Here is a 27,473-nt window from a genome sequence, read left to right as displayed (position 1 = left end):
CTGCCGGTGTCTGCCAGTCGCGCTTTCCAGCTCTTGCCACGGGGTTCCGTGTTACCGCCGCCTCCGCCGCCCCGCGCCGCTTGGAGCCCCGCGCCTGACCATGCCCAACATCGTGCTCTTCAGCGGCAGCTCACACCAGGACCTGTCTCAGCGCGTGGCCGACCGGCTGGGCCTGGAGCTGGGCAAGGTGGTCACCAAGAAGTTCAGCAACCAGGAGACCAGGTGGGGGCCGGGCCGGGGAGGGCGCTGGGCGCGCGGCTGCGGTGCCGGGCCGGCGCCGGCGCTTACCTGGGACCCCCTCCGCGGCTGCCCGCTCCGCCTTCCGGGGCGGGACGGCCACTACGCGGCCTCCGCGCCACCGTCGCGGCGTCCGGGAGAAGCCGAAGAGGGCGGCCCCAGCCCGGAAGAGCGACCTCCGGGCGGTCACAGGGCACGGGAGGAGGTAGGCGCAGCTGGCGGGAACCGCGGGGCACGCGGGGAGGGACGGCCCGGGGCGAGCGCGTTCCTGCCTGGCCGATCCCAAACCCCGTGCGCGCGAGGGAACGTCCCGCCCACGTCCCCAGCCCTGGCTGCGCGCTGGATTCGCCTGGGGCCGTTGAAAGTGCCTCTTACCCGCCCTGCCTCAGAGATTCCGGTCCGAGGGCTGCGGGGTCGGCTTTTTAAAAGCTCCCAGGTGACAGTCCTGAGCTGCCAGAGTGCAGACTTCTGAGTTCTCCAGAGGCTGTGGTCCTGCAAAGGGTTTAAAGAACCTGAGAACTCCAGGGCCCACGTGCTGGGATCCCCTGTGCTAACTTTTCTGCTTCAGAGATGATGGACTTTTTCTTTTCAGCTTCTTCGTCTTCCTGCGACTCTGCTGTGTCCCGCAGCAAGGCCATGGCTTGAATGTAACTGCTGCCCATGTCTCAGGTCCACAGGAAGCGGTCGCCTCTGTCCAGTGAAGTCAGGCTGGTGGCCCCCTCTGAAGCCGGACCAGCAGCTCCTTTTTTTCCACTTTCCTGAGTCCACGCAGCTGTTGACTAATTACAAGTTGGTCCCATTTCTCCCCCCACTTAAATATCTTCCACTGTACTCTTACTGATCTTTTTTTTTTTTAAGTTACCGATCGTTTTGATATCTTTGGTAAAGATTCAGTTCAGGCAACATTTCCAACAAGCGGTGCTGGAACAATTGTTGGCAGCTGCAAAAAAACCCCAAAAAAGTCCATCCATACTTCCCACCATTTCAAAAATGAACTTGAAATGGATCGCAGGCCTAAATGTAAAACCTAGAACTAGAAATTTCTAGGAGAAAACATCGGAGGAGAATCTTGATGCCCTTGAGGTGGGCAAAGATTGCTTAAATACCGAGGGGTTATTATTATTACATGGAGAGAAGGTGGAGGTTGCTGTTTTCAGCTTGTTAGGATATGGGAAACCCTTATTCCAGGTGGGAAATCACCACTGCATAACCCTGATGATAATATAAGTGAAGAAACATTTGTGAATGAGTATCAGGTGGTGTTACTGCACGAGTCCTTCAGCTAAAGAATTCCACTTGGCAGAGTTTTATCCAGAGGTCTCAGAGGAAGTCCAGGGCTCTGGAGAAGGATAGTGTATTTATGTTTGAATGCCACAATATCTGGCAGTCCTGTTCAAGTTGCAGTAGCTTTCAGAAGAATGGGATGATAGTTTGTCTCCTGGCGGCAGTGTCATATAAGTCAAGGAAAAATTTTTATTTGGTTTTGAGTATTTTATAACTACCACTCGATAATTAGAAATCATGAGGTGTGAGAAACCACTCAGCCTGAAGTCTGGGAATTGCTATATAGTTACATTTTATGTTTTTAATATCTAGACTATAAAAGGTTAACTTCCTGACTTTTCTCTTTCCCATGAACTGTCTAGGCCCAGAGGTTGATTCTTTTATAAGGAGGACTGTATCAGATACTGCACTAGTGATCCGGTTTTTACCGTGGGGTCCTAGAGGTGAGAAGCAGAAGGGCAAAGGAAGAGATAATTGATACAATTCATGTCCAGGGGCCCCTTCCTGAACCTCTCCCTGAACCAAGACGAGAAATCTGGTGTGGCGCCTGGTCCTCAACTCCTCCCATTACCCATTTTAAAAACACTAATTGGACACAGAGCCTCATGATTTTACCTTCTCATCTCTAAATTATTTAAGGTCTGCAGGGAGACATTGGCTCCAGCTTTACAATTGACCGCTGAAGGAGCACAGTGATGTCCTAGGACAGCACTGATGATGGTGTCTGAAAGTCTATTGTAACCCATTATGTTGGTCAGTGAACATGCCCAGAGCAGCTAGCTGGATCCTGAGACCCAAAGTTCTGGTTATCTGTTGTGTAACAAGTCACCCCAGAGCTCAACGGCTTGAAACTAATTGTTTATTTGATTCTCAGACCTGCAGTTTGGACAGGGCTCAGCAAGGAAGGCTTGTTTCTATCCTGTGTGGTGGAGGGGCTGGAGGGTCCACTTCTAAGCTGGCTCACTCACATGGCTGGTAAGTTGGCACTAGCTTTGGCCTGAGAGCTTGGTTAGGAACCTCAGCATCTCTCCCCACAGGGCTGCTGGAGCTTCCTTATTAGAGCGTGGAAACTGAGGTCCAAGCACAAGGATTCCAAAACACAGGAAGTGGCAGCTCCCAGTCTATTAAGGCCTGGGCCCCAAAGTCAGTGCATCGTCACTTCTGTCGCACTGTGTTGTCAAGCACGGAGTCCTCCCAGATCCGGGGAAGAGGCCATAGACTGCACTTCTTGATGGGAAAAGTGTTAGTCTGTGGCCCGTCTTTTAATTACCACACCCATTCGTTGGTGGCTCAGATAAACTCATCAGCCTTCTTATTTCAGGGTCAGTAAAGAGCAGTGGACGCTGCCTCCTGGCCACAGTTTTTAAAAGACCTAGAGTAAAGATCAGTCGCAACCATCTTTATGAGTAGAAGCAGGAATAGCTTTGGGGAAAAGTTGCCATGGTGATTGTATGTATTTTCTGTCTTCCCCTGGACTGCTAGTCATATGGGGATTGAGGTTCCTTAGAAAAACTAGGCCAGAGAAGCTGAAATTCGGGGATTAAACAGTCATAACACCAGCAGTTGTTGGCAAACCTTTTCTGTAAGGGGCAGACAACATTTTAGCCTTCGTGGACCCATGGTGGCTCTGCTGCTGTTAGGTCTTACAGTTCTGTAGGTTAGAAGTGCATCATGGGTCAGTGTTGCTTTCTGGAGGCTCTAGGGGAGAATCCATTACCTGCTTTCCCAGCTCTCAGGGGCTGCCTACTTTGCTTGGCTCTTGGCCCGTTCTTCCATCTTCGGGACCAGCCACATAGCACGTCTCTGACCCTACGTCAGTCCTCACATCTCTTTCTCTGACCTCTTTTCTCTCCCTCTTCCATTTTTAAGGACCCTTGTAATCACACTGGGCCAACTACAATAATCAAGGGTAATCTCCCTGTTTTACGGTCACCTGACTAGTAGCCTTAATTCCATCTGCCACCTTGCTTCCCCTTTGCCCTATAAACGAACATATATATTCAAAGGTTCTGGGGATTAGGACATAGACGTCTTTGGGAGGCCATTATTCTGCCCACCCCATTCTCAGCTCACGGGCTATTATTGACCCCTGAGCTTTATGATACTGTGATTTCCAGATTGACTTCACCTCGCAGTTGATGTGATGCTCACGAAGGAATTACACGTAGCTCTTTAGTACTCGGATCGGAGGGAGTATGTAGAATTCGGTCTGTCACATGCTCATCCCGAGGTTGGCATCGTACTCTTTCCATCCATGGCAGAGCACGTGCGAGGTTAAGACCCACTGTTATCAAAACTCATTTTCAGATCCTGTCAACTTGAAAAATGGCATTTTTGTCTTCTAATTATTCTGTTTAAAGTTGAGTAGAAGCTTCTGTTGATTCAGATAGACTGCTATATGGTATTCGAAATGCCATTTGTGTTTACATTTTCTTAAGAAATAATTAGCTCTTTTAATAAAACAATACCATTGGGTATAATGGGTTTCTGATTGCAAGAGACGGGATACAGGTAACTGTGTATGTATGCCAGTGTTGTGCTGACTCGTTCTCTTGTTGAACCCCCAGAATCCTGTACCTGAAATACAGAAGCTTCCTGGTAGGCAATTTTCAAAGACTTTAGCTCCTATTTGCTTTCTCAAGAAGCTACTGGAGGATGCCCATCAGTAAAACAAGGAAGTGCACCAAGAAAGGGTACAGAAAGTGGGAACTCGAGGGCAGGAAAGGGGTGGAAGCAATCCCCAGGAGACAGCTGTGCACAGCTGGAAAGAGAAGGCAGCTCAGGGAGAGACTCGGGCAGGCCGAGGAATGGAGATCACGCTCGAGGCCTTTGACGTTGACATTGTGGGATTTAGTTTGTTAGCCAAGTGTTGAGGCTGCCATTTGTATGCAGTACTCGGAAAACTTAGTAGTTGAAGAGGTTGGATAATTTCCTCCAGGGTAAACAGACCCCCAAAAGTTGTGCATAGAAGGGCAATACGAACTTGGTTTTCAGTTTACTGAATGACTCAGCTCTGAATGGCACTGACACAGTTAAAATTGTAGCTCTCAGATTTAGTTGGAAAATGCTGATCGATGTGAGGAAGATGGCAAGATGAGATGGGAAGGCTGCACAGGGGTGCGGGCGACGGGTTGGGGAGGAGATAGGGGTCAACACGTGATGCCTAGGATGAAAAATCCAGATGAACGGGCTTCCCTGGTGGCGCAGTGGTTGCGAGTCCTCCTGCCGATGCAGGGGACACGCGTTCGTGCGCCGGTCCGGGAAGATCCCACATGCCGCGGGCCTGCGCGTCCGGAGCCTGTGCTCCGCAACGGGAGAGGCCACAACAGTGAGAGGCCCACGTACCGCCAAAAAAAAAAAAAAATCCAGATGAAGCAATACAAACGTAAGGGAGGGACTTTGAAAATAAATATCTAAAGACCATGTCAAGAGTTGAAATTGGCTGCCTCTGTGCTGTTTATTTGTTTTAAGCCTTACAGAACGGATTGGAGTTTTTTAAGCAATGTGTTATGTGTAACGTTAACGAAAGTGAAAAACTAAAATACAGTTAATGTAACAGGCCTGAGACAATTTCTGAAGAGCATATGGGATCCCCTCATATATGGAAAAGGTCCCTTTGCAAGGTGGCCCTTGGCTGGCTTCTGGGAGCTTAGCTTTCGTGAGGTTTCCCGCCATTCCCTGTGGGAATAGCTCACTGCTGAACGGTGTAAACCACGTGGTTAACACCGAGTCCCTGGCCCCCCGTAAAACCCCAGGCACTGAGTCTCTAATGAGCTTCCCCGGGAGACAGTGCTTCACGTGTGTTGTCATAGCTCGTTGCCGGGGGAATTCACACGTCCTCTGTGACTCCACGAGGGTAAGGACTCTTGGAAGCTTGTGCCTGGTCTCCCCAGACCTCGCCCGTGTGACTTTTCCCTTTGCTGATTTTGTTCTGTCTCCTCTCAGTGGAAGAAGTCATACCCTCGAGGACCACTGCCTGCCAAGTCCTAGGGAATCACAACCCTGGGGGTGGTCACAGGGATGCTTTCCTATTAATGGGTGGCATGTTCCTTCCCCTAGCGTCGAGATTGGCGAAAGTGTGAGGGGAGAAGATGTGTACATCATCCAGAGTGGCTGCGGAGAAATCAACGACAACCTGATGGAACTCCTCATCATGATCAACGCCTGCAAGATCGCGTCATCCTCCAGGGTGACCGCCGTGATCCCGTGCTTCCCCTACGCGCGCCAAGACAAAAAGGACAAGGTATGGGGGCGGGGCTCCTGTTGGAGGAACCTGCTCTGCCTTAACGGCTACGTTGATTTTCTCACTTTGTACCTCTGAATCCCTGGGAAATGCCTGCTCTCTCCTGTCAGGATGGAGTAAATATGCCTTCTCTGGTTGGCTCTACCAAAGGTTTGTCTTTGGACCAGCCGTCACGTTAATATTTGTACATATAGAAACAGAGAAAGTGTATTTTTGCAGGTATGAAAATACCATTGCTATAATATAAAATTATTATACTTTACATATAATGAAAGTGGATGAAATTATTGTGTACCTTTGTGGTGGTGAATAGAACTAAACACGCACACACACACACACACGCACACACACACACACGCACACACACACACACGGTGAATAGAACTAAACACGCACACACACACAAACACTGGGGGAAGTTCCTGAGGCAAGGTTGCACCATCTCAGCATTGTTTCTTACAGCTGCATATGAGTCTACAGTTATCTCAAGATACCAAGTTTAATTTATACCGTTATCTCTTTTTAACCTTGCAAGAGGAATGAAGTTAATATTGTTGAATTATTCTTTTTGTAACACTAGCACTGTAGGAGGCTTTGTGAGTTTCTAGAAAAACTGAAGATACGGCCTCTGCCTTCAAGAAAAATCAGAGAAGTTGGAGTTGGAGGGGAACTTGAAAGGGGAATGTATTACTTTGCTGGGCCTGCGAAAACAAATGACCACAAACTGGGAGGCTTACTTAGAATGCCAGAAATGTACTCTCTTGCAGTCCTGGAGGCCAGATGTCAGAGGTCACGCTGCCAGCAGGCTGCAGTCCCTCTGAAGACTCTGGCGGAGCCTTCTTTGCCTCTTCCTGTTTCTGCTGGCTCCTGGCATTCCTTGGCTTCTGGTAGCATCATGTCCATCTCTGCCTGTCTTCACATGGCTGCCTTCCTGTGTCTCTGTGTGTCCTTTTGTCTTTTATAAAAGGACAGTTACTGGATTTAGGGCCCGCCCTAATCCAGAATGAGCTCATCTGGATCTTCACCTTAGTTACATCTGCAAAGACCCGATTTCCACATGAAGTCACAGTCTGAGGTTCTGGGTTGACGTGAGTTTTGGGGATACCATTCAGGCCTCTATGGGGAGCAACTCTTCAGCTGTTGTCCGCCTTGTATTTTATGAATAGATGGTCGGTTCCGCGGGAATCCTTTCAGTTCCATATAACATAAATCCATAAAACATATATTTATGGACATTGAAATGTGAATTTCAGATAATTGCCACATGCCGTGAAATGTTGGGGTGTGTGTTGGGGGGGCTGTGTGTGTGTCTGTCACTTTGTGACTTGCCTTTAGCTTGTGAGCAGCCCAGACCTGAGGTCCCACCTGCTCCTGTGAAGCATGTGACGTCCCACTTGTCATTTATGGAGCTGCTTTTATTCTAAACTTGATTTGCAAGTTTTATGTGTGTTTCAATTTATTTCTTTTGTCGCATCAGTGTAGTCTGTTGTCGTAGCTCTTCCTCCCATCTGGGTGTTTCTATGGGCTTGTTCAGCATCTTGGTTCTTGTCTGTGGCATAGAGAAGCTCATATCCGGCTACCATTTCTCTTCCATGTAACAGGGGGTTTAGTAAATTCTGTATTCTGTCATTTGTCGTCAGATTTTCCTTTTTTTTCTAGTAGCTTTTGCACTTGGCGTGAAGATATTTGATACATTGCTTCTTCTTTGGTAAATTCCTCCTTTTATTATTACTTGACCCTTTCCCACTGTGTAACGATTTGGAACCCTAACTTGTTTTTTGGGTTTTTTTGTTTGGTTTTTGTTTTTTTCTTTTTTTTTTAAAAACCCTAACTTTCTTTTTTTTTTTAAAACCCTAACTGATACAAATATTGAGACGCCTGCATTTTTTGTTTGCAAGTATTTGATTGGCAGTTACCTCTTGTTCCAATATTGTATTTTCAAACTTTGTTTCTTATGTTTAATCATAATGAAGTCTTTGTCACATAGAGAAACTAGCATGGTCTGCATGGCTGGTGTCCTGCCCCCCACACAGGGGATGTGACGGCACTCCTGGCCTCTGGCCTCTACTTGCCAGGATTGCCCTCTGTCACCACGCTGATGAAGAGCCCTCCAGAGCTCTTGCAGCCCCAGTGGGCTTAACTGTTCCCTGGAACCGTGTTGTTCAACTGTCTCTTGATCCATGTTCCTATTGTTGGACATTGAAATGGGTTTTCTTTTTTTTGTTTTTTTTTTTTTTTTTTTGCGGTACGCGGGCCTCTCACCGTTGTGGCCTCTCTCGTTGCGGAGCACAGGCTCCAGACACGCAGGCTCAGCGGCCATGGCTCACGGGTCCAGCCGCTCCACAGCATGTGGGATCTTCCCGGACCGGGGCACGAACCCGTGTCCCCTGCATTGGCAGGCGGACTCTCAACCAGTGCGCCACCAGGGAAGCCCAAGATGGGTTTTCTTTTGGGGGCCATTTTGAGTACCAGTTTCTTTCCTTCCTTTCACTGTTCCTTAGTCGCTTTGCTGTAAGTGTGTTTCTTGGAAACAATATGGTAGCTGCTTTTCGTTTTTACTCCAATCAGACAGTTCCACGACTTTCTGAACTTAACCGCTGATGGAAGAGATAAGATGTGGTCACCGTCAGCAGCACAGAAGCAAGGCCATGATAGCAGTTGAGAGATGGCACCAGTAGCAGCAGAGGGAATCTGGAGTTCAGAAATGGTGCGCCGTATTGTTGGAGAAAGCTCATAGCAAAAAAGGAATCACAGAGGGCTGTGTTAGTTTCCAATTGCTGCTGTAGTAAATTACTATAAGCTGGGTGGTTTCAAACAACAGAAATGGATTCTCTCATAGTTGTGGAGGCCAGAAGTTGAAAATCAAGGTGCGGCAGGGCCATGCTCCGTCTGGAGGCTCTAGGGAAGGATCCTTCCTGGCCTCTTCCAGCTGCTGGCAGCTGCCACGTTGCCTGGCTTGAGGCCGTATCCCTCTGACCTCCGCTTCCATCTTCACGTGGCTTCTCTTGCCTCTGTCGGATCTCCCTCTTTAAGGATACATACCGTAGCATCCAGGGCCCTCTGGGATAATCTCCCCATCTCAGAATCCTTAGTAAAACCACATCTGCAAAGGGCCTCTTTCGAAATAAAGTAACAGTCACACAGGCTCCAGGGGTTAGGACCTGATATCTTTGGGGCCACCATTCAGCCCACTCCAGGGGGCCTTGATAGGTCACTGATGTGTGAATAAGTGGGTATTTAGGGACAGTTCAAGCTTTGAGATAGTGTCATTATTACATCATTTATCATGTAAGTCAGGCTACTTGAGGGCTTGAAAGGGGATTCTGTGAATAGTGATGCCAGGAAACAAGTGTTCACCCAGCTGTCCCAGGTGAGTCTGACTCTTGACCACCCTTTGTAGAGCCTGGCTCTTTGGGACTGACCTCGGAGGCGGCCAGGACATGTCGATTGTTCTGGCACCATCATTTCTGACCTATCTCTAGTCAAGCTGACTCGTGTTGCAGTAAGGAGAGAGACTGTTTCTCTCACCATGCTGCTCGAAAGGGAAATCTTTAATTTTGTCTATCATTTGAGGTGTGCTTTTGGACTTTTTAAATTGCTGCTAATAACTTTTCTAACTACTCATTTCTTTCCCTAGACCAACTGGGCTGGCTTTGTATCAGGAAACTTTTGAAATGAGGGTAACAAAGGATTTAGTAAGCACCTTAGAGAAATGGCCTGAGCCTATATGTAATTCATGTACCAGCCAGGGCTAGTGATGAGGAAACCCAGGGTGATGGGGGAAAACACTTCTCCCCGCTTTTGGCTTCACTTAGGTAGGCTAAAGGCCACGTAGTGTTCGAATGTGATGGGAAGTCGTCGGCCACACTTGTTCTATGGGCTCAGAAAGAAATTCTCCTCCTCAGCCACTGGAGGAGCCCTGGGGAGCCCCACAGACTTGTCCTTTCCTTCCCATAGGACTGTACTGTCTATGGCATCTAAGACACAATGGAATTCTGCGCAGTCGATCTATTTAGAGTTACCTGCAAAGAAGCGCAGAAAAGGCTAGAGCCTTTTAACCAGATCTAAAGCTTGTTTCATTATTTTTAACCTCACTGCTTGTTTTTAAGCAAGGCTGCACATCTGTCAAATTTTATTTTTGCTTTTATTTGTATGTGCAAGAAACCAGGGACAAGTTCTGACAGTGAAGGAAAGGTTTCATGATGACACGTCAGCACAATGTAATACTAACATGGAAAAAAGATGACAATATAGTATTCATTGTAAAAAGTGTGGTGCAGAGTGGTCTGAGTTTTGGGGTAAGACTCTGGAGCCAAGTGGACTTGGGTTTGACCTTTAGTGCCATTACTTACTCTTGTTCCGTTGTGTCTTTAGTTTCCTCCTCTGGAAGTTAAGGATGGTATTTGGTACTATTTATAAAGTGCTTGGCACACAAGTGGGCAGACTCTTTCCCAAAAGAACTAGGTGTCAGATTGTTGAGGCTTTGTGTCCCACTGGGACTCTGTTGAAATCGCTCCACTTCACCATTTGGTGTGAAAACAGCCATATTTAATATGTAAACGAAGGGGTATGGCCGTGTTCCAATAAAACTTTATTTATGGACATTGAAATATGAATTTCACATACTTTTCAAATGTCACAAAGTACTGCTTTTGATTGGTCTTCAACCACTTTAAAACCTAAAAACCATTCTTAGCTCACAGGTTGTGAAGAAACAGAGCATGGGCTGTCTTGGCCCATGGGCACCAGTCCCCTGACCTCTGCTATAGTGGGTGGTCAATAATTGCTAGTTTCCTTCCCTGCTAAAAACCGTATGATGTGGGCACAGCTGGAAATAATTACTTTTGAGGGGGTAGAAGACTTGGAGCTTTTTTTCCCCCCCAAATTTTCAAGGTTATGTTCTATTTTCAATGATCAAATAGTTTCTTTTGATTTCTTAACTGGAAAAATTGAGGACAGTGTGCTGACACAAATTTCTACAATCTCGTCAATTTTTAAAGCCTGCGAAGTTTACACTTTTTAGCGGGGCAGCAGCCGATACATTAAATAAAATCTGGACTCTGGAGAGTCTTTGTCGAGGTTGGTCTGGCTCACAAAATATTTGACCTTTATCCGTTTTTCATTAGGGGAGTCGAACGTTTTATTTTCGGTTGCTGTACCTTGACTACCTTTGTTGAAATGTCTTACAAATTTTTCTCTGTCTTGGCTATAAAGTCAGTTGAAACTTGTGGATCATTTTTCCTGCAAGATGCAGTTGGGGGTTGAGGCAAATTGCGAAAGATGGTCCAAAAACCAAATTTGAAAACAGAGTTTGAAGAAGGAGATCAGAAAGTATGAATTTAAAAATTACCCCTGTGCTTTGGCTCTCAGAAGTAAGAAATGCTCAACGCCATGGAGAGAACGCTATGGAGAGCAGAGGACTCTTCTCGTAGGTTATCAGCTTAGAGAAAGAGCCCCAAATTGATGAGCATTGTGAGTCAGATTCCCAGCTATCGATTTGTTCTTTTTAATTATCTTGGAATTTTGTTAGACTCAATAATTCTCATAGTTAGTGAGGTGAATGACTAAGCCTCGGAAACTTGTTGTTACAGAGATCCTGTTATTAAATATTTATCGAAGAACTGTCATGTGCAAGATACAGAGCCGGGACTGCAGGTGATGTGGAAATCTCCAAAACCAATTCTTTGCCCTTGAGGGACACATAGTCTAGTTGTGAATTATGCATCCTACGTAAAATATCTTCTGATGTCAATCTTTAAGCAGGCGGCATAAGGTGGTCCCATATGGTGGGGACCAAATGCTGTGTCCCTTTAGAAGGGACAGATCATTTCTCTCTAGATTTCTCGGAGTACCTTAAAGTTTGGAGATTGGAACCAGATCTGGAGGATCAAACACATTGGGTCTGCAGAGATGGGGGTGGAATAAGGGTAAGGTGGGTGTGCAGGTGTAGATGGCAAGGCTTAGAGTGTTCTCCGGAAGAGGGAGAGAGCGGGCCCAGTCCCCACTGCAGGGAGGACCCCTCCTGGAGGCGCAGGGATGGCGGTGGGGCAGACCAGGTCTTAGTAGCTAGAGCCGCGCTGGCGGGAGGGCTTTTTATCCCAAAGGCAACGTGGACCAGAGCAGGGGAGCTAACACAATGAAAACGTGACTTAGTTGAGCAGGTTGAACAATTTTTTAAAAATTAGAAAACTGTTTCCCCATAATCTCACTTTCTAGAAACATCTACTGGTAACATTTGGGCTGTTACCTCTCATTCTTTGTGTGTGAAAAAAGTGTGTGTGTGTGTGTGTGTGTGTATTATCATCAAGTAATAGGTTTCTTTTTTATAAAAGAATGGTGTTATTAGAGAAAATAAAAATAATCTGTTCACATTGTGATATAATTCCTGTGTGTTTTTACATGAATATACTGTGTATGTGTGTGTGTGTGTATTTAACAGAGATCATTTGTTACTATTTTGAATGAAATCTTTTTTGTTTTCAGCTTTGAGATATAATTGACATGTGACATTGTAAGTTTGAATGAAATCTTCTATTAAGCTTACATTTCCTTTTTTGTGGTGTATAGAAATAACACTGTTTACAGCAAAATGCTGAACTCTTTCCCTAGGTCTAATCATGCCTCTATAATCCCTTGGATTGTTTTGACGTGGACAGAGTTACTGTCCGTCATTTATGGTGTGGAACCTAAAGCTATGGAGAAGTTGGGTACCTTCAGAGAGGATACGGTGTCACGCTGCGTGTGTTTCTCTGAATATCAAATTATCCATCACCTTAAGGTGTTCTTTCTTGGATATGGTTTTTGTCGAATTTGTAACAGCCTTCGCTCCCAGCTGTAGTGCAGAAACTTGTCTTTAGGGCTGGCCTTGGCCTTCAGGGCTCTGCAGGATGCGCCCCTGCCTCTCTCCCGGCATGCCCTCACATTCTGTCCTGGACCACTGCCTGTAGCCACGCTAGGATTCGTTCCGTCCCTGGATATGATCTCAGCCTCCATAACGTCACATGGGCTGCTCTTGCTGCCACACTGGTCTCCCGCTTCTGCTGGCCTCGCCTTAAAAAGCACTTTCCTCAGAGGGGCCTCTGACAACCAGTGTCTTTTAACTTGATGTCCTTCATGCTCTTGTCTGTCTGTCTGTCTCTCTCCCGGGACCTATTATTCTGCACAGTTGTCACAATTGGAATTATATAAATTGTGATGTTACGTGTATTTATGTTTAATTATTTGCTTCTTTGATATTTGTTTTCTGTACCCAGTGTCAGGCACACTGTCTCACAGTAGTAGATGTAAATAATTAATATTTGGTGAATAAAACGGGATGAGTATCTTTTGCTATTATAAGCTATAAATTTCTTTATTAATAATGAAATCATTTAAATTACTAAGTTTAAATTATTGAAGTATTAATTTTGAATTATTAATGTTAATTTTCTTCAAGTGTAATAAAGCATCTGTGATTCCTCTTTCTTCTATAAATCTTAGTGGGAGAAACCTGGAGGTCTCCATCTCTCCCCTGTTATAAAATCCGTGCCTTTATATTTTAGAGTCGTGCTCCGATTTCGGCGAAACTCGTGGCCAATATGCTCTCGGTCGCTGGGGCGGATCACATCATCACCATGGACCTGCATGCCTCTCAGATCCAGGTTCCAGAATTCTCTTTGTTGTCCTTGGTTATGGTGGGGCCTTAGTGCAAGTGGTTAAATCCTAACGCCCTGTTAAGTTAAATAATTTTTGAAGGAGGTAACACTACATGTGTTTTTAAGTTTGTATATGGCAACTCTTGGATTTTCATCTTTTTTACTGAACTTAGAAATATATTTAATGTTGATATCGCCTGTATCCAGCACCACCTTCCCTCTACTCACTTTTGGAGGAGCAGGAATGGCTTCTTGGTAGTAAACTCTATAATTCCATCTCCACTTCTGGAAAATAATTAGAATGGGAGAGTCGTAATGTAGGTTTTTTAAAACTCTTCATAACTTAGTTCCGTAATCTGGTAAACAGGCCAAATTACACTATGCATACTCTGTGATATAGTGAATGTTGACTTATTTGGCTTATAATAAGGTGTTTAAGAAACAGCAAATCTCTCACCCATTGATCTACGAAACCATTCTCCTATTCCTTAGGATAGAGCTGATCGTAAAATAACAGACCATGTCCCCGTATTGAACTGAAATCTGCTTCTGGAACATATCTGTCTTTTGATTTAATTCTGTTTGAATTAAGAAAAGAGCGTCTGCACAGACATAGAAAAACGGTTACCAAAGGGTAAAGGTGGGGGGGAGATAAATTAGGAGCTTGGGATGAACAGATACACACTACTATATATAAATTAGGTAAACAACAAGGTCCTACTATATAGCACAGGGAACTATATTCAGTATATTGTATAATGGAAAAGGATCTGAAAAAGAATACATGCATATATATATATATATATATATATATAAAAATAGCTGAATCACTTTGCTGGACACCTGAAAGTAACACAACCTTGTCAGTCAACTATACTTCAATTTTAAAAAAAAAAAAGAAAAAAAAGGGAGTCAGTTGAAAAGGCTTCTTTTGAATAAAAAATTCAAGTTTTATCTCATGAAAGAGATCTTTTTAAAAACCCTGCAATAACGTGACACCCGCTTCTCCCCTTAGGGGTTCTTTGATATCCCCGTGGATAACTTGTACGCGGAGCCCGCGGTCCTGCAGTGGATTCGGGAGAACATCACCGAGTGGAGAAACTGCATCATTGTTTCACCTGACGCCGGGGGCGCCAAAAGGTACTGCACAGGCCCAGGCGGCATGAGGCAGATTTAAATTTGTGTGTTTGCCGACTGCTTTTTCCTTTCCGTATGTGTTAGATAAGGAAGCATGTCTTCAATTACTGAACAGTTTATTTTGCAAATAAGCAAGTAAGTAGCCAACAGGCTTCACCTCCAGAGCAGAGAGCTGTCATCTTTAACATTTCATCATTCATGAAAGAAAAAAAAAATACAGACGTTTGGTTTCAGCAAAGAATGTTTTGAGGTTTTTTTTGGGTTTTTTTTTTTGGCAGTACGCGGGCCTCTCACTGCTGTGGCCTCTCCCGTTGCGGAGCACAGGCTCCGGACGCGCAGGCTCAGCGGCCATGGCTCACGGGCCCAGCCGCTCTGCGGCATGTGGGCTCTTCCCGGACCGGGGCACGAACCCGTGTCCCCTGCATCAGCAGGCGGACTCTCAACCACAGCGCCACCAGGGAAGCCCTGTTTTGAGTTTTTTAAGTTTTCATTTCTGATTATAAAAGCAATGAGCCTAATTGGAAAATAAGGCTTTTACTTAACAACACGATTGACCAAGCTAGTTCTTCTTACTACAAACATTTAGAAATGGAAGCCAAGATAGAACAATTTTCAAATGCGTGTCCGCAGAGCAGCCGGAAAGAAAGGGAGATGTCTGTGGCCCAGAAATAAAGAAGGCTGACAGCCGTGCTCGGGGTGGCCTGGGGTATGGGTGTCAGATCCAGGAAGAGGCGGGTGGCTTGGGAGAGGCTATAAGGCCCTCATGGGGGCCTCCAGACAGAAGGGAGATGGCAGGGAGACCCCTCCCTGCAGCCTGGGGAGGAAAGCCAGTCTTTCCCGATGCTGGGAAAATTGACCCCAGGCCACAGAGCCACGGCCGAGGGAGAATTCCACAAGCCCAGCTGTTCAGTAAGCACTCCCCGCTGAAGACCACCTCATTGTGCCTGACTATCCCAGTTAGGAAGCCGAGGGGGTGCAGCCCACCGAGAGCCAGCGCCTGCAGATAACAGGGCGGCGGGCAGCCAGCCCCGTGGGCTCAACAGGACAGTTACTGGGCTGTAAAAGGAGGATGCTGGACGGAAATTGACATGGCACTAAAAGCATCAGAGCGCAGGTGCACTGAATGGCATAAATAATCGTACTGAGAAGCAAATCCAGAGGGCTTTACAGAGACTCAAGGAATTAAAGAGCAATCAGTACAGACAGTTGAGGATCGGGGTGAAGATGAGGGAACGCTGATGCAGAGTGCTTTACTGTGCTCCGAGACTCAGTGAGTCAGAGTCACCTTGTAGAACTGTGCAGCTGCTCTCTGGCGGGGAGAAGAGCGGAATGAAGTTTTAATGCCCGGGCAGGGGCCTCCGTCAGGGAGGGAGAGGTGAAAGAGAGCTCCGTCCACCAGTCCTGTGAGAAAGCAAGGAAGCTCGTAACTCTGTGCACGCTAGTAAACCTGCCACGAGAGAGTGGTGACCATCAAGCTTGGGGACAACTTTAAAATGCAAATGCCCATCCCTCATCCCTTCCACGGCCAAGCTAAGGACCTAGAATCGAACTTAAAAGCTCCCCTTCGGGTGCAAGCAACCCAGAGTGTTGTCTGCTTAAGGCAACAGGGGAATGAGAGCAACGTTTTGGAGTAATTTCTCTTGGAGATGCTTGCAGTTACTTAGAAACTTACTGAAGTCACACAGTGGCATCTGCAGGCGAATGCACTGGCCTGCTCGAAGGTTAGAGGTGAGCAAGTGGGTTGAGAGGGAGCATAAGGCATAACTTGTTTTTAGTAACAGCTTTATTGAGATGTAATTCACATACCTCCAATTCACCCATTCAAAGTGCGCAGGTCAGTGGGTTTTGTGTATTCAGAGTTAGGCATCTGTCACCACTGTCTAATTCCAGAACATTTGCAGTCACTCCCCACTCCCTCTCCCTCCAGCCTGTGGCCACCACTAATCTCCATTGTGTCTAGGGAATTGTCTCCCTGGGCGGTTCATATGGATGGATCATAAAATAAGTGGCTTTCATGTCAGGCATATTTCTTTTTTTGACCAGAACAACTTAGTTTGATAGCTAACAGGCCAAAAGAATAATAGATTCCACAAACTTCTGTGGCCTTGTGTTTTTCCATCCCAACCCTATTTTTTTTTTTTTTTTTTTTTGGTGGTACGCAGGCCTCTCACTGTTGTGGCCTCTCCCGTTGTGGAGCACAGGCTCTGGACGCTCAGGCTCTGTGGCATGTGGGATCCTCCCAGACCGGGGCACGAACCCGTGTCCCCTGCATCGGCAGGCGGACTCTCAACCACTGCACCACCAGGGAAGCCCCCAACCCTATTTTTTATGTATAGGGTGATGTCTCCCATTTCCTTCTTGAGGGACCTCTATTCTTCCCAAAGTCAGAATTATGCTTTTCAAACATATACCCCCCCTTTTTATTTCACACAGATGATGTTATGCTGCACATACTTCTTTGCTGTTTTTTTTTTCCAAAGCGTGTTCCGCCTTAGCAACAGTTCCCCAGCTGTGCAGTAGGTCTGCTTTCTTGGTTTTCGCAGCTGGGTGATAGGCCCTTGGGTGCGGATGTAGTGATTCCTTTAACCAGTCTCACGTTCCTCTTTAGTAGGTGCTGTTGTTTATGTTCTTAGGCACATTCCTGCAGCACGACACTCACTTTCACATTTCATATACTTGTACAAGTAGGATGCGTTCTTAGAACTGCTGTTGCCAAGTCCAGGGGCATGAGCTATTTAGGTTTTGATGGACAGGGTCAAAATTTGGTCTTTGAAAGAAGATAGGCTTCGCTGGTGGCGCAGTGGTTGGGAGTCCGCCTGCCAATGCAGGGGACACGGGTTCGAGCCCTGGTCCGGGAGGATCCCACATGCTGTGGAGCAACTGGGCCCGTGCACCACAACTGCTGAAGCCCGTGCACCTAGAGCCTGTGCTCTGCAGTAGGAGAGGCCACTGCAATGAGAAGCCTGCGCACCGCGGCGGGGAGTGGCCCCCACTTGCTGCAGCTAGAGAAGGCCCACGTGCAGCAGTGAAGACCCAGTGCAGCCAAAAATTAAATAAATGAATAAATTAATTAATTTAAAAAATATATGAACTCAAAATTCACATATAAAAAAAAAGAAAGAAGACCATTGGGATTAGCAGATAAAACTACTATATATAAAATAGATAAACAACAAGGATCTGCTGTATAGCAGAGGAAACTATATTCAGTGTCTTGTAATAAACCATAATGGAAAAAAGTCTGAAAAAGAGTATATAAATATATATATATGTATAACTGAATCACTTTGCTGTGCACCAGAAGCTAACACAACATTGTAAATCAAGTATACTTCAATTTAAAAAAAAGAAGATAGGGCTTCCCTGGTGGCGCAGTGGTTGAGAGTCCACCTGCCGATGCAGAGGACATGGGTTCGCGCCCCGGTCCGGGAAGATCTCACATGTCGCGGAGCCACTAGGCCTGTGAGCCGTGGCCGCTGAGCCTGCGCATCCGGAGCCTGTGCTCCGCAATGGGAGACGCCACAACAGTGAGAGGCCCGTGTACCGAAAAAAAAAAAAAAAAGAAGATAGACCAGTTGACATTCCCAAGTATGGATGCCAGTGACTTTGTACACAGGCTTGCTTACACAGCAGATGATCGGACTTCTTTTACTTTACAGATCGGCTGAGTGATACATGGCATCTCCTCCTGTAAATTGCAGTTGCGTGCATAAGGTTGAGCGCTCCTTCTAGCACGTTCATATTTTGTTCATACCTTTTGCATGTTCTGTCAGCTGGAGGCCTCTTCCTCTGGCTTGTTAGGAGTTCTGTGCAGGCAGGAAATGACATCTTTTCTTCTCGTGTGTAGCAAGTAAGTTCCCAAGTTTTTCACTTCTTCCCTTTTTGTATTTTTCTTCTCTGCAAGACTTTTAAAACATGCTTATGTACTCACATTTATCTCTGTTTCACATTATGGCTTCTGGGTTTATGAAGGATCACCCTTAACATTTTTCTTCTCCCATGATTTCATATGTTTTAAGGGTTGCTTTTTTCCTTTTTAATGTTTTGATTTTTCTTCCATCTGAAATTTGTTTTGGAATAAAGAGTGAATTAAGAATCCAACTCCCCCTGTCCCCAGCTATCTGAATTGTCCCCAGAACTATTCAGTAATCAATTTTTCTCACATTGATTTGAAATACCATCTTTTATTATATACCAGGCTCCCCCATCTACTTGCCAACTCCTGCTCAAAAAATGCAGAGTCAGCTAGCCAGAGGAAATGGCCAGTAGCAAGATGCTCTTTTTGTTCAGATCCCCTTCAGAGTAGTTCCGCTCCGATCACCCCTGCTCCCCCTCTGCCGGGAGAGGCAGGCTTTTTAGGGGCATGCATTTCCGGTTTTTTGTCACCTCCATTCCTCACCAGTTTTTGCTACACATTCTTGTCATCCTCATATCCTGGAGTAAGCTGTTCCCCAACCGACAAAATAGCCTCGCAGGTAACGCATGATACGTACAGTTGACATTATCTGTGGCTTCTTTGTTTGATGCAAGAAGTCGTATTTCACCAAGAAAAATAGATATCTATCTGACAAATTGGAACTTGTTGTCATAGAAAAAACTTTGAGGCTTGATTTGTTCCAGGTACAAGTTAGTATCCCCACAAAACTTAATCTCGCCACAAGAGGTCACTTGTGGGTAGAAAAAAATAAACCTTAGGAAACACACCACTGTTGAGATAGTCAGTATTAACGTAAAACTGGTCTGGGAAGTTGGTGAAACTAAATAATTCAGATTTGACTTTTTTCTCTTTTCTTTTAAAGAGAATGTAATAGTGTATCCAGAAGAAATGGAAATCAAACTATGTATTATTTTTGTCCTAGCTTTTTCCACCCAAGATTTCTATATGATACACTGTCTCAGCATCGTATGTTAGGAATAGGTATTAAGTCTCAGTTATACACCAGGAAAAGAAGAGTTGGAACCTGCGGAGAAATAGGAATGTTCTCGCAACCCAGGGGGCTTTTTGCAGGGATATTTTCCTTTATTCTCTGCTTCTGATGTTACCATTGGGTACCTGCAGTGGCTGGAGCTCCCCCACTCATGTTCCACGCCTGTCCCCAACCCCCCAAAACCTGAGCTTCTTTCCCACGCAGGCCTCCGCGCCCCTGCTGGTGTGTTTGTGCACAGGCTTAGGAGAGCGGATCACATGGCAGAACGCAGGTTATGCTTGGACTTGAGTTGCTTCAAACTTCAGCCCCAGTGGTGGCGCTTCCCCACCGCAGTGAGATCTTCCTGGTCCTTACAAATAAACAGAATTTTAATGTATACGCACGTACATAAGGTGTTCAAGAGTCTTTCTTGGGAAAACCTGTCTTGCGTTCTGAGAAACTAGCTTTCCTTAATGGGAGTTTAAATGGCTTATCTTTTATGAAATTGGCATATAGATAGTAGTATATGTTTTAGGGCGATTATGGGGCAAAATCTTGGTCAGCATTCAAATTCTATTTAGTTATATATATGCCACAATTTAAAAAAATACTTGTTGAATGTTCTCAGAAACAAGCAGGTGTAACCTGTGGTACACAGTCCCCTTCATGCTGCGCTCTTGGCCCCAGAGAGTGGGTTCCTCTCAGCGCCTTGGCCACACTCGGCTTGATCAGAGCACGCATGGGGCGCCACTCGTGGTTACCAGCTGAGGAGGACGCAGTGAATGGGACCACGACTTAAAAAGCGTCCAGAGGTTGCATCCTCCAGTCGCTGCATACTAAATTAGGGTGTGTGAGTGTGTATGTTTTGGTCCCTCGATAAAAAGTTTTTCAGCTGAATTGCATCAGGAGTGACCCTCATTTCAAAAAGTGAAACGGGAAAATCTTCATGTCACCTTATGTCTATGGTGTTATTTTGCACTGTTTCATCATTGAAGTCTATTCTTCACAGGAAAAATCTGGAATGTTCCAGGCTCACTAGCAAGCCTGGCCTGCCACCTTCTCCTCCTTTTGCCAGTTCAGGCCTTTCAGAGCTGACGACTTTTGAGCATTTGCCCTAGTTGTGCAGAGGCCTGGACTGTGATTACCGTGTCCGGAGGCCTCGTGTCCCGTGAAGCCCGTTGTCCTAAGCGTACAGATTACATGGCTGCGCTCACCCGGACTTTGTCCCCACTGGCTGCTCCCTACACTGAGCAGTTAGTATTTTCTAAATAACTTGCTTTTAGTTGTGCCCCTCACTTTAAAAGGTACCCACAAGGGCTTCCCTGGTGGCACAGTGGTTGAGAGTCCGCCTGCCGATACAGGGGACACGGGTTCGTGCCCCGGTCCGGGAAGATCCCACATGCCGCGGAGCAGCTGGGCCCGTGAGCCATGGCCGATGGGCCTGCGCGTCCGGAGCCTGTGCTCCGCAACGGGAGAGGCCACAGCAGTGAGAGGCCACGTACCGCAAAAAAATAAATAAATAAATAAAGGTACCCATGAACACTAACCTGTTGAGTGTCAGCTGCTTAGCCAGGAGTTTTAGCCCATGGTCAAGGCGCCCTGGCTTTCTTCCCCAGCTGCCACAAATGCAAGGCCACATCCTAGCATGTTTCTCCCCTTGCGTCGCTTAATACATATCCCAGACCAGGCCTGGCTTTGCAAGGGAGGCCTGATTCTTGCATTATCTTGAGTATGGCTGGTCACGACAGTCCTAAAATACAGCTGTGAAGAACACAAGTTTTTTTGTATTGACAGTGTTTGATGTATCTGTCTGTGTCTTTTTTTTTTTTGTAATGAATCTAGAGTTTTTTAATATAATTTTGGGAATACGTTTTCAGAATTAGTCTAATTTTTTTCCCTATCTATATTTTTTAACTTTTAATTTTATATTGGAGTATAGTTGGTTAACAGTGTTGTGTTAGTTTCAGGTATACAGCGAAGTGATTCAGTTATACATATACATGTATCTATTCTTTTTTCAAATTCTTCTCCCATCTAGGTTGTTACAGAATATTGAACAGAGTTCCCTGTGCTATACAGTAGGTCCTTGTTGGTTATCTGTTTTAAATATAGCAGTGTGTACATGTCACTCCCAAACTCCCAATCTATCCTCCCTGCCACCTTCCCCCTGCTAACCATAAGCTTGTTCTCTAAGTCCGTGTCTGTCTGTGTCTTTGAGCAGGGTCACGTCAATCGCAGACAGGTTGAATGTGGAATTTGCCTTGATTCACAAGGAGAGGAAGAAGGCAAATGAAGTGGACCGGATGGTGCTGGTGGGCGATGTGAAGGACCGCGTGGCCATCCTTGTGGATGACATGGCCGACACATGTGGCACCATCTGCCATGCTGCGGACAAGTATGCGTGTGGTTTGGGACCCCTGAGGAGAGTGTCAGGGCGTCTCATTAAGAAAGGAAGAATGTCAGCTGTTAAAAAACTCGGCTCACTTTTCCTAATTATTACTGATAGCTTAGTAGTAGTTTTTCAGACCAAAGTCAATTCTAGGCCTATTTTTTTTTCTCGGTAGGGAAAAAACTGTGGTCCTTTATGGCCTGGTTTTCATTTTCAAGGTTGAACTTTCAGTGTATTTTTAAAGAAGTTCAGGGAAGGTGCTTCTCCTGAAACTGAGCACAGGAGGAAAAAGACAGTCTTTCGGCCTCTTCAGGCCCTCGCTTCCTTGGCTTGCCTTCACTCCAGCCTTCTCAGCGTTGGCTTCCAGGGACTTAGAGCTGGGCTGTTCCGCGTGGGAGCCACCACCCAGCCATGCACGGCTGCAGAACGCGTGGACTGTGGCCCGTCTGACTTGAGATGTGCTGGGAGGGTAGAATGCACAGCCGGTTTCAGAGACAGAACGAAACAAAGAGTGTATAATACCTCAGTTTTGTGTATTGATTGTATGGCAACATGGTGACATTTTGGCTTTACTCTTTTAAACCTGGGCAGTTTTGTTCCCTGGGAGACATTTGACAATATCTGGAGACATTTTTGGTTGTGACAACTGAGGGGACGGGTGTTGCTGTTGGGTAGAGGCCAGGGATGTGCTGCACAGCAAAGAATTATCCGGGCCCAACGTCAAGGCTGATAATCCCTGATTTAAGGGAATGTAAAGTGTTTGGCCAGCACATACCTTAAAAGATCCTGTTTTAGACTGATAAATGTGAGTGAAATTGGTTCCCTGTTTTCCTTTATGGAACACACTATTGCTTTTAAATTCACACTGAGGGGAGAATGCTTCAAGAATATTTGTGTGCACTTAGTTTTTTTCTCTTTTATTTTATAGGCTACTCTCGGCCGGAGCCACCAAAGTTTATGCTATCCTTACCCATGGGATCTTCTCTGGGCCAGCTATTTCCAGAATAAATAATGCCGCCTTTGAGGCTGTTGTTGTGACAAACACTATTCCCCAAGAGGACAAAATGAAACACTGCTCCAAGATTCAGGTACTGGCTACGCTGCAGGCAGAGCCAAGCAGGGAGGCAACTCGCATCTTGTGTGTGTGACCACTTGCTAAGCAGATGTCAGTAGAGGTTGTAGCTTCCCGTAATGGGAAGGTATGATACATGTTAGATGTCTGGGAAAGGCTGGGGCCAGCAGAGGTCAAAGTTATAAATAGTAAGTGAATAAAGCCAAAGTAAAGAACATTAAGAAACAGGCTGTGGTAAAGCTAAACAGAGTTACCACATGACCCCCCTGGTCCACCTCTAGGGTTATTCCTCCAAATCTGAAAATGGCTGTTCAAACGAAACCTTATGCACGAACATTCACAGCAGGCCTTATTCACGGTAGCCAAAAGGTGGAAATGACCAAATGTCCACCGACAGTTGAATGGTTAACCCAAGTGTGGCCTCTTCATACGATGAAGTATTCCTCAGCCTTAAAAAGGAAGGAGATTTTGATACTTGCAACAACATGGATGAACCTTGAAAGCGGTATGCTAAGTGAAAGAAACCAGTCACAAAAGGACAAATATTGTGTGATACGTAAACTAGATTCCACTTAGCTGAGGGCTCTAGAGTAGTCAGATTCATAGAAAGGGGAAGTAGAGTGGTGGTTACCAGGAGCGGGGTGTTTAATGGTGCAGGGTTTCCGTTTGGGACGATGAAAAAGTTTGGGAAATGGTTACACACCACTGGGAATGTAGTTAATGCCAGTAAGTTCTATACTTAAAAATGGTTAAAATGGCATCTTTTGTGGTACATGTATTTTGCCACAGGTTTTTAAATGGGGAGGAAAACAAGCAGCTTGGCTGTGCCAGGGGTCTCTTAGCTTTACTCCTTCTATCCCTCCTGCCTTGGGAGGCCCCCAGAGAGTTGGCAGTGATCACTTTACACCAGCTGGCCTGAAATAAGTTGAAGGGGTTTGAGTCCTCGTTTTGCCTCTGTGTCTTGGTGAACCTTGGCAAGTCCTTTCATTGCTGGAAGCCTACATGCCCATCATTAGAGCATGAAGGTGGATCAGTGATCTGCTTCGTGATTTCTCATCCATCGGAGAGCAACACAGTTCATTCGGCACCAGGAGATTCATTAGAAAATGGTCAGAATAGCTATGCCTTAGATTTTCATGTCTGATTCTCAGTAGTTGAGAGTCAGCAAATTAAGGCCCCCGGGCCCAATCCAGCCCACCATCTCTTTTTGTAAATAAAGTTTTACTGAAACACAGCCATGCCCATTCATTTATGTATTGTCTATGGCTGTTCTCATGCTGACCCCGGAGTTAGATGATTACAGCTGTGCTGTCAGACGTTACAGTTTCTGTGTTTTCAGAAACCAAGAGAGAGAAAAACCTTCCACATGATGATTGAGTAAAATTAATTTTAAAACAACAAACACTGAAAGTAAAGGATGTCTCTGGTTAACAGCGGCCCGGAAAAGCCTTTGAAGTATCTGCACTGAAAAATCTCACTTCCAGGATCCCGTACAGGATTGTAATTTGAAGACAGACCCAAAACTGTCAGTCCTCTCAGAAGAAATGGCTGTGGGGAGGTTCGATAGTAGCACATCTTATGTGCTGGAGAAAGCGTTTCTAGGCTTTCTGGCTTCTAAGTTTCCAATTAAACATCACTGAGATGTCCCACTTTCTTCTCCTCTTTTCTGTCTTTTCATTGGTGTTTAGGTTATTGACATTTCGATGATCCTGGCCGAGGCGATTCGAAGGACCCACAACGGTGAATCTGTGTCTTACCTGTTCAGCCACGTCCCACTGTAAATCCAGGATGTGAGGTGTGGAAGCAAGCCTGCTCTGGCTTCTGACTTGCGTGCATTTGTCTGATTATTAGCTTTAGGACTAAGTAGTTATATTAATGCAAAAGCATCAGATCTTTGTATACTCCGAGGGCCACTGGTTTTCCCCCTCTTAAAGCTCCCGACCATTTATTTTCAGTTTGGTGGGGAGGGCAGTGGTTATTTGATCTTTAAGTGAACAGTCTTAAATGAGAAATGTTTCTGTTATCGTGATTTGTTCTGATAGGTGACCTTTTTTTCCTTTGTTCTGTCAGTGCTTTGAGGCCACAACTTTCAAGTTTATAATTCCATTGTGGAAGTTCACAGTTTATGTATTTCAGGGTTACCAAAGGTCAGCTCAGATTAAAGCCTCTGTGTAAATATAAAATGATAATGCCTGTGGACATTTGGGTGAAACCCTGTAGAGAATTAGCCTTTTGCTTCTAAGTCAACCTTAGAGAATTTTTAATACCCTGAATTTTGAGTATTTGTTTTAGTGATCAGGTTTCCAAGAAACCGTTTTGGTTATTATGCTTAATTTGGACCAAATTTTATGTAGCTGAAGATGGCCACTGACACGTTTAATTCTGGTAAACATTAGACATATCAGAGGCAATGTAGTTCAGTATTTTTTTATTGCCACTTCTAAAAATCGTAACTGTCACTTATCTGAAATACCTTGTTCTAAAATTCCAAAATTATGTTCAGCAATAGAGCTGACAGAGAAACTGTTTTGAGGTAGTCTGCAAGTACACTGTCACATTCATGCTGTGTCCATCCCAGATGCACCTCATGTCCTGCCATCTTGTTTTTTTTAATGTCCTGTTTTTAGCTCTAGCTTTTACTTTGCCTTTTTTCCAAGAGTTTCATGTTGTGGATTTCCGTCACAACAAAGACTTCTTCGCTAAGTCCCCTCACATTTACTAGTCTGATCTCTGTTTTGCTTTTAACATGAGAAAAAGATGAATTGTTTGTGGGTGCCTCCAAATACATATTTAAATATTATTTCCTTAGTGTTGATCTCATGGTCTTTTGCCTTTTGTACTCACAAGTATCAAGCCTTCTAGGCAACAGATTATTGTAACTAAAGCAGTTACCTGAAAAGTGTGGGTGAGAAAGGCCTAGGAAAAAAAGGACAAATAAGGAAACATTAGTTGCTCCATGAAGTTAATGTTCAAATGGTGGCCCAGGAGTGATGGTGGAGGGGAGATAGCTTTATCCACAGGTGGCTTTTGACGGCTGCTGAGTGAGGCGCGCCCATCTCCGGTGGCAGGCGGCAAGCATCAACTCTGAATTTTCCTAAGTGCGCGTTGGTGGACAACCAACTGAGCGCTTCCGCCCCCAAAGAAGAAAATGTGCCTGCACAGACAAAGCCCAGGAATAATAAATAACAAGTCTCCTTCTGCTGAATCTCAAAACTTGGAGAGAAGAAAGTCTCTGATCTAAATTCTGTGGGTGGAAAAATGAAATCTGTTTAAGTTGTTAACAAACCTGAATAACAGTCTTTAAGGTTTCAGACTTCAGTACAGCAGAGGGTGAATCAAAGTTTAAAAGTATCATCTTAGTCATCGCAGAGACTAGCATTTTGCTGTACCTTAAGAGGGCTTTTGAGAAAAAATCCTAGTGTAGCCTGGTTAAGGTCAGCTATTCAATACGATGGACGTTATCTAGACAAGAGTTGATTTGAGATATGTGAAGAGCCTATTTAGATGTATGTAATTTTTATTTTGGACAAATGAGTGATATCTGTATTTCTTGAAATTTCTATGCATAGAGAAATGAAAATGTAGTTATGAACGCACACAGGTAGACAGCTTCGCATCCCAGTGTGGACATGATGACAGTGACTAAAACCAGTTGATTTAAAGGTAATCATTTCCTCTAAGATTTAAGAGTCTAACACATAGAGCTAGTTTTAAAATAATGATCTTCAGATAAAGAGATAAAAATCGGTATTGTCATTCTCTGAATTAAGAACTGATTGTTTCTATGGTTATTTATCTCCACTTTTATATTTTAAAGTACTTCGGGTACATCTGTCAACTAAATAGACTAGAGGTAGCCCTGCACGGCGGCAGTGTAGCCCTTAACTATTTGATGGTCCAGTTCAAAAAAGATGATGAAGACAGCCTTGAGAGCAGCGTAATCCCAGAACTTGTGCGTCCCTTGCTGCTTATGCGGAAACATTTCAGTGAAACCACCAAATATATTGCTCCTGTCTGACTCTGCTGCATGGCAGTTGACTTGGCGTACATCTAACCAAAAAGGGGAGCCAGAGAAATATGAATATACCAAAGTTGCTCAGTTTCCAACTTAAGTTACATTAACCAACTTAAAGAGGTTCGTAGTATAACTTTCCTTTGGTAGATATGATGTCAAATAGATTGAGGAACTACGTCATTTGCAGTGCTTGTATTGGTTTAGAATATAGGATTCGAAGATCTTCCAACACTGTACTAAAAACATTTCAATAAAATCATGCTCCTTCTTTCTTTCATACTTTGTATCATCATTGTGGAGTAATATGTTTTGATGGAGTGATGTGTTCTGATGGGTACCTTGAAGTGTTTGCCGCATCATGGCTGTAGCCCAGCATATAAAGTTACAGAAAAGCCAGAAGTTCACTGAAGTCAGCTCTTCTCCGTTTTGAAGGTGTTTCCGAAGAACTGATGAGCATTCTCCTTGCCCCACAGCATAATATCTGGGCCACGTAAGAATGCTAGATGTTTCCTATAAAATTGAAGATTGCACTGTGTGTTTATACATCAGAGTAGT

At 45.1% G+C, this 27,473-nt stretch overlaps 1 protein-coding gene across 2 annotated transcripts; it reads left to right on the top strand.

Moving 5' to 3' along the window:
* On the top strand, positions 1–27,195 carry PRPS2 (phosphoribosyl pyrophosphate synthetase 2). Of its 2 annotated transcripts, none has more exons than XM_060002450.1 (7): positions 1–222; positions 5,581–5,764; positions 13,306–13,404; positions 14,414–14,538; positions 21,664–21,837; positions 22,760–22,919; positions 24,592–27,195. In XM_060002450.1, the coding sequence occupies exons 1-7, from the start codon at positions 101–103 to the stop codon at positions 24,682–24,684; spliced, it is 957 nt and encodes a 318-aa protein (XP_059858433.1). In that variant the 5' UTR covers positions 1–100; the 3' UTR covers positions 24,685–27,195. The 2 variants fall into 2 exon arrangements, with proteins under 2 accessions (XP_059858433.1, XP_059858434.1); XM_060002451.1 differs by lacking the exon at positions 1–222 and adding an exon at positions 1,178–2,496.
* The last annotated feature ends 278 nt before the right edge of the window (positions 27,196–27,473 follow it).

The sequence above is a fragment of the Delphinus delphis genome, chromosome X (assembly GCF_949987515.2).
Source record: "Delphinus delphis chromosome X, mDelDel1.2, whole genome shotgun sequence".
Classification (NCBI taxonomy): domain Eukaryota; kingdom Metazoa; phylum Chordata; class Mammalia; order Artiodactyla; family Delphinidae; genus Delphinus; species Delphinus delphis.
The sequence above is the reverse complement of the archived record's forward strand: the minus strand, read 5'-3'. Positions and strand labels throughout refer to the sequence as shown.

What these genes read in the sequence shown, in the direction of transcription:
- PRPS2 (XM_060002451.1), top strand. Translation starts at nt 2,285, where the DNA reads ATGCCCAGAGCAGCTAGCTGGATCCTGAGACCCAAAGTTCTGGTTATC. An exon ending in GCCAAGACAAAAAGGACAAG is followed by an intron (nt 5,765 to 13,305) that starts GTATGGGGGCGG and finishes TTTATATTTTAG; the next exon opens with AGTCGTGCTCCGATTTCGGC. An exon ending in AACACTGCTCCAAGATTCAG is followed by an intron (nt 22,920 to 24,591) that starts GTACTGGCTACG and finishes ATTGGTGTTTAG; the next exon opens with GTTATTGACATTTCGATGAT.